Source organism: Pinus tabuliformis, chromosome 9 (genome assembly GCF_031772625.1).
Source record: "Pinus tabuliformis cultivar Carrire ecotype Pingquan chromosome 9, CPIR1, whole genome shotgun sequence".
In the NCBI taxonomy this organism is placed as follows: Eukaryota; Viridiplantae; Streptophyta; class Pinopsida; order Pinales; family Pinaceae; genus Pinus; species Pinus tabuliformis.
This window is the reverse complement of record NC_142307.1, coordinates 1528711079-1528721155: the sequence shown is the minus strand read 5'-3', so window position 1 is coordinate 1528721155 and position 10077 is coordinate 1528711079. Positions and strand designations below refer to the sequence as shown.

The 10077-nt window shown below is 34.7% G+C and overlaps 1 protein-coding gene across 1 annotated transcript; it reads right to left on the bottom strand.

Moving 5' to 3' along the window:
* Nucleotides 1-4152: 4152 nt before the first annotated feature.
* Nucleotides 4153-7560, bottom strand: LOC149154424 (uncharacterized). Its single transcript, XM_089444142.1, has 5 exons — nucleotides 7448-7560; nucleotides 7259-7338; nucleotides 7033-7219; nucleotides 6841-6907; nucleotides 4153-4188 (listed from the first exon to the last, which is right to left on the bottom strand). The coding sequence occupies exons 1-5, from the start codon at nucleotides 7558-7560 to the stop codon at nucleotides 4153-4155; spliced, it is 483 nt and encodes a 160-aa protein (XP_089300268.1).
* Between the last annotated feature and the right edge of the window lie 2517 nt (nucleotides 7561-10077).

Sequence of the window (10077 nt, the reverse complement as noted above, 5' to 3'; positions counted from 1 at the left end):
AAATATGAATATTCATTTAATAAATATGAGTTGTTAACATTCAAAAAAACAAAATTCATCCCTAATATGCCTAAACTCGAGCAGCTAATTCTATATGAACAACATAAAAATCCTTTATCATCTTATTCAAGATATTAGAAAGTTATCATAACACCGAGGAAGGCACTTTACTAGCCATGAATGAAAGGAGAATTATTTGAGTACTTATCCAAGTCTTTGGAATGCCAAAAGGTTAAAGTGAAGAACTAGGATCTTGCTGGATTGCTAAATCCTCTACCCATTGTAGTATGGAAATGGGAAATCTTCTCCTTCGATTTCATTACTGGAATACCTAGAAAAATAAATCAACATGATTCAAGCATGGTGGTAGTTGAAAAATTAAACAAGGAAGCCCACTTTATATATGTTCACTCTACATATAAAAATGTGCAGATAACTAAATTTTTTATTTAAGAGATCTTTAGGCTATATGGAGTACCAAAAATGGTCATATTAGACGAAGATGAAAATTTTACCTCCAATTTTTGGAAGGTGCTTCTTGGAGGGATAGATACACAAATAAATTCAACATTGGATACCATATACAAATATATGGGTAAACATAAAGGACTAACTAGATTATAGAGGATACATTTTGCATATATGTGATGGATCAACCCACAAAGTGGGAAGATTACTTGCACTAGGTTAAATTTTACTACAAACAGTTAGCAGGAATCTCTTAGAATGAATCCCATTGAAGTCGTTTGTGGATGAAAATGTCATACTCCATTAAGTTGGATTCAACCAGATGATAGATTGTTTTTGGGACTAGAGCACTTGAAGGATATGGAACAAATGGTTGAAAAAGTGAGACAAAACCTAAAGATATCCCAAGATAGAAAAAAAAAAATTATGCAGATCAAAAAAGAATTCATAAATAATATCATGTGGGGGTACATGTCTACATTAAATTCAGACCAAGAAGGAGTACATTGAAGTTAGGAACTTGTACTAAGTTAGCACCTAGGTTTTGTGGATTTTTTTAGATACTAGCTGGAGAAGGATCAATAGCCTACTAGCTAGTATTATTGGGTCACATTAAATAACATAATGTATTTCATGCTTCACTGCTAATGAAATATGTTCGTGATCCTACTCATGTTATTGTTTGGAATGTGGTGTAGGTTGAACCACAAGGAGAGTTCTAGGTCGAACCTCGGCAAATTTTAGATAGAAGGGAAACTTCATTCCGATATCAAGTCATAGCTTAGATTAAAGTGCAATTGAAGAAGTTCATACCTTAGCAAGCTACCTATGAAATGGAAGATAAAATGCATGAAAAATTCTGTCCACTTTTCCAAAGGTGATGGAAAATGAGAAAACACTAAGGACGATATTTAATTCAAGGTGGGGGGAGATGTGATACCCCTAGTGCAATTGCTTTTGTAGACACAATTATTTTATATTTACTTGTAATTATTGTTTGAACATGATTGTTGTTGGGCCATGACTTAATTTGACTAATTATGTAAATAAATTTTATGATGAATAAATTCTTGCTTTGGAAATGTTATGGGTAATAGAACGAGACAATGAAAACTTATTTTTATCCAAGGAATTGTTAAGTGGTTAAGTCTAAATGAAGGACTTTCCCAAATTATCCCAATATTTTGAGGAGAAAGATTGCCACTAGGAAACAACATGATTGGAGAGAGACATTATAATGAGTGAAAAGATAAGATTAGCTAGAGAAAAATGTTAAGTTGGGTGAAAAGTTAAGAATAAGCATAGTGGGAGAGAAAGATGTGCTTATGAAGGAAAAAGGAAATATTTTTTCCTTCTTTGAAAAAAACCTAGGTAAAGTAGATAATGTCGACATACCTTAAAAGAAGGACACTACTAAGAGAAATTTGTTAGGAAGAAAACAATATATAGCAATGAGTGGGAACCATTCAAGATTGTTTTTTTCTTTGGAGAAAAAGAGTAAAAAAGCGACAAGTTTGAGCTCGAGGGGAGTTGTTAGTAGTGAAACTTGTTGGTTGGGAGGAATGTTCCATTTCCTATAGCATTCCCCAAAGGAAGTATTGTTGGTCAGATAAGTCATTTAAAAGAAATGTAGACCCTCTTATTTAGAAGGGAATTATTTTAATTACAATGAATGTTTGCATAGATATGGAATTACTTATTGTTAAATTAACAAGATTTAGATGCTAATGGTTTTTAGTACTGAATTTTAAGAAAAAAATATAGTGAATATGGTTATGTATCATTCTGAAATATTAAAAGGGAGCCAGTATTAATTAAATTAGTGTGATGGTTGTTTTTCAAGAGGATGTGGTGCTCTATCTCGTAAGAATTCATAACTTGGGAAGTAGTAACTATCTATGAAAGCAGGGATATGCTAGTGAGTGATTTCTCTTATTAGCTACAGGGAATTAGAGAAATAAGGCTATTGTATTTAATGGGATACCAAGAGTCATGATGTAAAATGTAACTAGTATGTGACATGGAAGTTCATAATGAGGTAAACCAATATATGGCATATAGTTCAATCAAGAGGCAAGGTATAAAATAAGTGGATGGGTACACCTAGTGATTATATTGATATGGTACAATAAGAAATATCGATAAAAACATTGATAAAAGCTTGGAAAAATAAGCATGCATGAGAGTAAAATATGGTATCTGAATATGATAAGCAAGTAGCTTATTAGTGCAAGGAAACACATCATAGAAAGTTGGTAAAATAACTCCTTTTTATTATAATTTATATAGCATGCATCTCCATAGAAGCTCATTTATATACATAACTAATTATTTAAGAGACAAGGACATTCAAAGGTTTTATCTTACGAACAACCATGTTGATCTAATGTTAGGATTTATTCTATTTCGTTAAAAATAGTAAAAGGGACGTAAATATATCCTTTTATTTAACTCTTTCAATAAAATAGAGTATTTAAATAGTTCAAAGTTCGTAGTATATGAATGCAAGGAAGAGTGCTTATGTCTAAAGATAAATTTTATATTTATTATAATTGTAACAAGTATTCAAATGATTAGAGAAAGCAGAGTTATGATGTCATCGTAACTATCGGAAAAATCCCTAAATAACATGTCTAGCCGAGTCTTTCCCCTATAGTAATACAATATTTGGGACAGAGGGAATACACCCGAATAGGAAAAGCGTAATAACAGTTCAATTTACAAACAAGGAGCCACTGCCGTGGCGGTAGTCCCTGCCAGGGTCTGCAGGGAATTACAAAACTTGGAACAGTGGATGCAAATATTAATGCACAAAATCATTTATTGAATTCAGCCGTTTCCCTCGCAGAGCTAACAATCATCAATTGGATTCCTGGTTGGACACTACAAATAGCTAAGCATTCATACTTCTGCATGAACACAAGCCATTTCCATAAAATTGATAAGTAATACTCTTCATTTCAGAAACTTGAACATAGTTACAACATACAGTCATGATTGATATTTGTAAAGACGAATGGTGGGTTGGGCTGTGCTGGAGTTTACAAACAATTACTGTATCAGTTTGATTCAAAGCCCATTACTGTCTTGGCACTTCATTTAAAAAAAAACCTCAAATATTGAAATTATTGTACTTACTGTTGGACCATCTTAACCACTTCTGCAGATTCTTTACGGACAAAAAAGAAATCTGTTGCTATGCCTCACTTGTTACTTATAGAATGCACGTCGTCGAAGAAAGACCACGATACTGTCCAACATTCCTTGAAATTTTGCCGCTGACATTTTGGAGCGAGGATTCGAACGCAGACTTTTCCCGCAAATAAAAATAGATAATATAACTAACTGTGTTTAATTATTTTAATTTGAAAAGCTCCAAATATAGTAGCTAACACTGGAATGATTCTACATCCTGTCCACCTTTGAGAAATATTGCAACAAGGAACTATTTCCCCTGTATATTCACAGCAATGTTGACTAACCTTCATCTATGGTCAGGCATTCTCCAAATTTCAAAGCCTCAAGGACGCCAGAAATGCAGGCATGAAATTCTAACCTATTCACTATTTCCTATTGTGGGAGATTCTTCAGAAATAGAAGTGGATGGACTTGTGGTTAGGATTGGGCTTTGGGGTCGGTTTAAAAGTGATCAGAAAGCATAAAGTGCACTCCAAAAAGTGAAGGTCACTGTATAGCCCACTTTATTGGTGGTGGAAGGATCTAACATTATAAATTGTAATTTTGCTGATAATTCGGTCGGTAACAGTTAAATAAATTCAGATTAAAACGAACCGCAGTAGTCTAACGAGAAGATTTCTTGGTGTGTTAGATTTTGTTTGCAATCCAGTTAAAAATTAGAGAAAGTATAATTAAATTCAGAATAAATTGCTTGGTACGTTAGATTTTGTTTGATATGCAATTGAAAATTAGAGAAATTATAATTTTAAGTTGTTGATGTTGTAAAAAATGTAATGTTTCAAAAGTTTTTTGAGTTTGAATTGATTGATAGATAAATTTGATTCAGTAAAAAAGTTCAAAACCACGCAATCAATAGGCACACACCCACCACCCATTCTCTTCCCCCTGTTATTCCATTCCACTTGCTATAGTCCATACATAAGAAGGCTTCCCAGGCAGGAAGGATAGAGAGTTAGGCTGAGAACTTAGAGGCTTAGGCGGGACAGAGAGCGTAGGAGTAGTGACGCGGGCTAGCCACTCCACTAGAGGCCAGGTTATTAGAGGATAATTTATCACCTTGGCCGTCTTCATGAGGACTGTGCCTTACATTGGGAGCCACATGCCCTGGTTTTTCTCCTATGCTTGTTAATGGATAAATTAATCTCCATCAGAGATTATAGGCATGAAGTACGGTTTAAACCTCTCACTCACCAAGAGAATTAACAAGAACCCTCATTAAATTTACCATGATTCACTTACCACGCTGATAACATACAAAAAATTTAAAGTAATGACCGAAAATGAATAGGGGGAGAAATACCAGAAGTTGACTATGAAAATCACATTGTATACCTGAGTAGCGAAAATAAGAATTCTAAGATAAATGAGTTCATGAGTGTGAGATTGCAAAGGTAAAATTGAGCTAAATGAATTAAATGCTTTGAATGAGTGCATGAAAAGACCTTGTAACATACAAACCCTCAAAGTGATTCTCCTCCATAACCAGTTGACAAAATGAAACTCAACACAATGCAAGTTAAAAGTGGTATAAGACTAGGGTTTCCAATTTGAAATCATAACCATCGTTGTTCCAGAATTAAATCACAACCGTTAAAACAATTGGTACAATGGTTATGTGAAAAATGTGTGACCAAGGCATCGTGGAGAATAGTCCATAGGCTAAGTGGACCATTCGTACCATGTTATTTATAGGTGGCGCTTCCTCTTAACTGGGGCTGTGACCACACTGTCCTCTATTATGCACAGGAAGCGATGACAATGGTTCTGCTGAAGCACCATGCTGCTGAAGGTGAATGCGCTTCACAGAAGTAGAATGTGTAGAAATTCTACAAACTAAGGGCAATTAATGCATTTTCAGAAAATTTACCTCTTTCTAGAGGTTCCACAGAACTTAACCATGTGAATTGAATTTACAACTTTAGGACTGCTATGAAATATGATAAAACAACAGCAACAGCAGAAAATATTTCATCTTTTAACAACTCCAATCAACAAGGCAATCAAAGAGAGAAGATACCAAATGCATGCTGGCAAGTTTCAACCCTACAGGGCAATTCGTCATGCATAAACCAGATCTGAAATTCACCTTACAACAACAGTGATAACAGTGAAGGCAAGTTCACCATATCGCTTTCAAAACATAGAAGTTGACATGCCTGTGACTTAAATTAAAAATAATGGTGTAAAAATATGTATTCAAAAAATTTGTTTATATATATGGATAAATTAATCCATTAACAAGCATAGGTGTTGTGATTACCATGGAAACTCCATCAGAGATTATAGGCATGAAGTACGGTTTAAACCTCTCACTCACCTTTAAAAAATCAAACTGTAGTAATGATCTGATATACAAACGCATATGCAAACAATCGAAAAACAGTTGCCTGACCAGTGTTAGTTGGAGGAAGCTCCAAGTTGGCAAGCTACCTGTGAGTAGAGAAGAGACTACCTTAAGAAGGTAATGACCTGCATTTAAAATTTAATCGTAAAATGAAAAAATGTACAAGGTTTCTTTGCACTTAAAATTCTCAATAATACCGTATTGGAAAATTTGCAACTATATTACAATCTTAATGGGTGTGTTTGGAAAAAGAGACTTCATGAAGTTCTCAGAAAAACTCACAATGTTATAACCAATGTTAAATATGAAAACCCCGATGGAATTTTAATGACTCTTTATGTAACTGGTTGACTTTACAGGCCATGCAGACCTAACTAGTGGAAAAATAAAAAAATAAAAACGTTAACATTATCTTTAAAAACACGAACGATAAGACACAAAAGATGTAGAAATAGTTGTAGGAAAAAATTCCAGTTAAGGCGGAGAGACCAAACCCTTACAGAACCTTAAAAATAATATGTCAAAAAATTAAAGGGTATTTGACTGAAACAATAGAGAATTTCTCTTCACTTCGGAGGAATTAAGTCAAAAATCAGTTTATAAGACCTTGACTAAAAAGACCTATAATATGTAAATCAACTCTATATTGAACCAACAAATAAAAACTTAATAAAATACCTATAATATGTAAATCAACTCTATATTGAACCAACAAATAAAAACTTAATAAAAGACCTATAATATGTAAATCAACTCTACACTAAACCAATAAATAAAAAATAAATTAAGCGACTGGGAACCAAAAATAATGCTAATAAACTATTTCTGACCATATAAACAAAAGGATTGGATCTCCCGCCACTGCCAAATCGTCTGACTTTGTGTTCCTTCACTAGCCTGCAAAAATAATTACATCAGCACCATGGAATTGGTATATCGTTCCATTTGACCTAATCTTGAACCCTAAAATGGTGAAAAACAAATTTATGAAAAATAAATACAAATATACGGCATCCTCGTACATCCTCAGTGCTTTACTCGTATCAGGAGTGTCAGCACAGGCTTTTCGGACGCTTCTCTCAGAGCCGGTGGTTTGGTCGAAAAGAAATTTTTGGATAGCAATGCTCCGAAGCTTCAGTCGACTTCCCACATCTTTCTTCTTCCTCTGCTTCAGTGCCTTTGCCTTTTTGTCAGGTAGACTCTCCATGCCTGCAAAACTCCCAGAATAACCAGCCTTTCATACAATACCCGCTTGAAATTTTACAGAAGAGAGGGTTTGCTCTGGCAAAAAGTGTATGCTGGAAAAAGCGTATACTACTGCAGAAAAACTGGCCAAACCAAAGAAATCCCATGAACAAAAACAGCTGTAATCGTGGAACTGCTGTAATCGTTGTAAAAAGGAACTTACAAGCTGTAAACCTGAAGCTCCCCCTTCACAGATCTTGCTGCTGCTCGACACTCTCTGGTCCTCTGCTCTGCTCCTCGAACTCACTCAGAGAAACCATTTCCAGACCACCGTGGACGCCCCTACATACTTCAACTATATCCATATCCAAACATCTGGCCCAGTTGAACCATATGCAAACATTTGTCCTGCATGCAGGACACTCAGAACACCTACCAAAAACTTAGGACAAACTAGCTTATGTTCAGCTACGAATGTCTTGAAACCTGCGAAGCCGACAATAAGACCCTTTTGAGAATAAAAAATTGTTCTACAAAACGTCAAATTTCAGCTACCCAGAATCCAATTTTCACATTCTACCGGGTATTCCGGTCCATCGATATGGCTCTGATGTACATTGCGCATTGTCTCAATAATTCTTTACCCGTATATGATTTTCATGGAAAATGTTTTTTCTTCCACTATTGATAGCACGAAGCACAATGTATGTAAAACTTTGGATAACAAAAACTTTTCATATGTGAAAACTTTGGATATCTTATATTTACCCCGAACATAATGTCTTGAAATCTGCGAAGCGTGCAATAAGACCCCCAACTTTATTGTCCAATCAAAAATTACATAATAAATTTTATATTATTTTGTAATATGAAAACTTTGGTTGAAGTTGTGATGTACAGCAATATTTTTTGGTCAAACCAGAGATTAATAGGCAGTCAACGCACAATCGATTGCTAAGAGTCCCACGCAGGGACTAATAAGTGCTTGTTGATCCCAATGATAGATAGCTAGCACATGAATAATGTAATTGCAAACTACTAAATGAAAACCATCCCATCTATACATGAATAAAAAATAAATTATTGTGGGAAATAACACCCAAAATAATTAGAACTTAGAGTTGACATTATAATCTGATGGAAAACCATAAAAGAGACTTTAATCTAAGAATTCATAACTAAGAAAAACATAATGGGAATTACATAGTACAATTAGGTGAACATAATTGCAAAAGACCTACTTAATATTATATTTCTATTTTAATGAATACCACAATGTCTATACATAGAAACATGAGAGAGTGGTGACCACAAACTTGGTAATTATAAAATAATTACCATAGTTGGTAAAACAACTTATACCAAAACTACAAGCGGGTATCCACTTGGCTACCCATAATCTCAGTAAATAAAACCCTAATCAAGGAAGTAGAGGGTGACCATATCGATCAAATACAGGCTACTAATGGGCTCTTTTCATATCTGACCTGTGAGAACAAAAGTGTCCAAGTAGTAGTTGGGGCCTCTTACTTGAAAGAGAGGAGAAATTGTAGAAGCCTCTAAAAGGTTTGAGACTTAGGAGACAAGATGTTCTTATTGATACAAATGATACAAAAACCATATTAAAGTTAAAGAAATAAATTATAGAGCACCAAAACCCTTTTTGTTAAATTAGAATGACCCATAGAGGAAGGGCATGTAAATACCTACTTAGCGGCCCTAAGAAGAGGGCCACATATCATCTAGAAAGAAAATAGGGAAATTGTAGTTAGCCATAACCCTATCAAAAAAGAGAACGAAAATAAATAACCCTAAGAAATAACTACAATTATAGTGTTGGGGTGTGATTTTTTAATAAAACAAGAAAAACCTTTGTACCTTTACCCGACAATAGAAAATTATGGCTCGGCCAATAAGCCTAAGTTGAAATGTGAGGGCTTACTAACACATTTTCTCTAAAAGGCCACAAGAAAGGCTTTAACAGTAAACCCTTCACAATACTTGAATATAGGACCTCACAGGGGTCAACACATGGAATAAATTGTGTAAATTACTTATCAGGAACTTTGTCAAATACATGCAGTAGTAGGAATACAAATTACTTATAATGACTAGCAAGCCCTTGCCAAGTTTTTCCATTTCAACCGTTACGCGCTCAACCTGCAAAATAATGCAAAGAGGTTGAACACGGGGAGAAACAAAATGGTACCATAACAACAAGAAAAATGACCAGAATATGGATATAATTGAATTGGTTACCTAGAATGAGGCATGAGATTTCCATCCATGCTAGAGCAGTCCTAAAGTCCCATAAAATTTTAGGCAAGAAGTCAATAGGAAATGGTTGACAACAATTGAGTTCTAAAATTGAGAAACCTTGAAGCTATCATTATTGTTGTAACTCTAAGACACCAAACCTAAAAATAAAACACTGTAGAGAATATTAGTCAAAGAAACTACATAGTATATGGATGAAATTTCAGGAGGAAAATAAAAGGAACCCATTGGGGTCACGCCTTACCTAATAATCCACTCTAGACAATGTTTGAGCCTCACCCTTTGAATATGATAACTTGTAAGGATAATGGGAAAGAAATAACAATGAAATAAGTGAGGCAAGCCATGGGCAGAGGGTCAAAACTTCCTCAGTATCTAGCAGAGCACTGGTGGCCATGGGAAAATGAAGAAATGGGACGCAATGATACCATTCTACGATACGATCACCTCATGTGATCTCAATCATCCAAACATAAGCCCATGTGGTAGCAACAAGGTATATCAACATATAAGGGACCATGTGGCAAGATCACATGAAAAAAATGGGTTACGGTATACCATTTTAAATGTCAATCTCTAAACCCAAGGTTTATACCATGATTCCA

Excerpts from the sequence above, each read along its gene's own strand:
- LOC149154424 (XM_089444142.1), bottom strand. The coding sequence starts at position 7,560 with ATGGATATAGTTGAAGTATGTAGGGGCGTCCACGGTGGTCTGGAAATG. Across the intron at positions 7,220-7,258 it reads TTCTGTAAAATTTCAAGCGG|GCATGGAGAGTCTACCTGAC; the intron begins GTATTGTATGAA and ends GGAGTTTTGCAG. Across the intron at positions 4,189-6,840 it reads CCAATCCTTTTGTTTATATG|ATCCTTCCACCACCAATAAA; the intron begins GTCAGAAATAGT and ends TTATAATGTTAG.